We start from the raw sequence: 1,675 nt of genomic DNA on the forward strand, positions 1-1,675 counted from the left end.
CCACCGTATGCTGTGCTCGCAAACACCACGGCGCGGTCCTGGTGTGCCTGCTTCGTGTGCTCCTTAAGAGAACACAGTTAGTACAGAATCGTACAAACGGATTCTCAAACCTGAGAGAAGTTTCAGAGCAGGGGCTACGCTGGGTACCGCTGTCCCGGGGACCCCGACGCGGGACTGGGCAGGCTGGCCGCACTCGGTGGGGCAGTCCTCCCCTTTTCCTTGTCCCCGAGGAAGGGAGGGCCGAGGGGAGAGGGAGGCTCACAGAGTGCTCCCCTGGGCTCAGGGGAGGGGCATCACGCCAGGCTCTGCCGAGAGATGAGGAGTGTGGCCATGAGGAGGAGGGCCTCCCAGGGCAGGGGCAGGCTGACCTGGGTCTGCGGGTCTCCGCGCAGGCGCTGCGGGTGATGGGGAAGATGATGCGAGAGTGCTGGTACGCCAACGGAGCGGCCCGCCTGACCGCCCTGCGCATTAAGAAGACCCTCTCACAGCTCAGCGTGCAGGAGGATGTGAAGATCTAAGCCTCTTCCCCCACACGCAGCCCTGGGCAGCGGGAACTACACACCGAGCTGCCATGTTGAGCGTACGATGGAGGCCTACCTCTCGTTTCTGCCCAGCCCTCGGTGGCCAGGAGCCCTGGTCCGAAAGAGGGACAGAGCCCGGGAGACTCCCTCACTCCCATGTTGGGTTTGAGACACAGACACCTTTTATATTTACCTCCTAATGGCATGGAGACGCTGAGAGCGGATGGTGTGGAGAACTCGATGCCACGACTCGAACTGGTTGTAGTGGGAAGTCCCGCAAAACCCAGAGCAGCTGGCCGATAGCCAGGGTGGCGACAGGCCCTGGCGGACCCGGGCGAGCCGAGTGCTGCCTTTGCCGAGCAGCACCGATGGTGTCCTCTGGGACCAACTCCGGCGGTGGAGGTGGCGCTCTGCGGTGGCCCAGAGGAGCCAAGTACAGCCCCTGCCACCGGCAGCTCTGGGCCCCGGGCTCCCCTCCCATCTCACATGGGCCTCCGGAGGGGGCCTGCCGCCTGTCTGTCCAGCCGTGTGTGCATGTGCCGAGGTGCGTCCCCCGTTGTGCCTGGTCCGTGCCACGCCCTTACACGTGTGTGTGTGTATGTGTGTGTCTGTAGGTGCGCACTTACCTGCTTGAGCTTTCTGTGCATGTGCAGGTCGGGGGTGTGGTCGTCATGCCGTCTCTGCGTGCTGGTGCCTCTGTTTGGTAGTGAGCAGCATCTAGTCGCCCTGTGCCCATCCCGGAGGTCTCTCTACCGGCCTCTTCCCCCCGGAACCCCCACGCCACGGCGGGGGCCCCTTCCCAGCAGGCTGCTCTGCCCGCCCATTTCAGATCGCCCATGTCAGCACCTCCGTCTCAGATCGTGAACCAAAGCTGGCCCAGTTGTTCATGGCGGGCAGGGGAGGATTTGGGGTCCAAATGTGAGGCAGGGACGGAGCGGGAAGGGGGGGTGGGCAGGGCAAGAATCTTGGCGGAAGTCTTGGGTGTTGTGGTCAGCGGCAACCGTGGGAAATGAGCCAGCCCAAGGGCATCGTCCTTAACAGCATCAAGGAAGGGCCAAGGGATTTGAGGCCCTGATCCTGGGACTCAGATTGGAATGTCACATCTGTCTTTCATATCCCAGATTCTGGAAACAGCAGTGTATATTTTTGGTGGT

General features: G+C 62.5%; 1 protein-coding gene across 2 annotated transcripts in view; it reads left to right on the forward strand.

The window, feature by feature from the left end:
* Window positions 1-1,675, forward strand: part of ACVR1B (activin A receptor type 1B) — a 15,863-nt gene extending 14,188 nt beyond the window's left edge. For both annotated transcript variants that reach the window (XM_077753428.1, XM_077753427.1), the window contains exon 8: window positions 393-1,675. In XM_077753428.1, the coding sequence (XP_077609554.1) occupies window positions 393-518 (126 nt within the window). In that variant the 3' untranslated portion in view covers window positions 519-1,675. The remainder of the gene's footprint in view (window positions 1-392) is intronic.

Source organism: Crocuta crocuta, unplaced genomic scaffold, assembly GCF_008692635.1.
Source record: "Crocuta crocuta isolate KB4526 unplaced genomic scaffold, BGI_CrCroc_1.0 scaffold30, whole genome shotgun sequence".
Taxonomy (NCBI): Eukaryota; Metazoa; Chordata; class Mammalia; order Carnivora; family Hyaenidae; genus Crocuta; species Crocuta crocuta.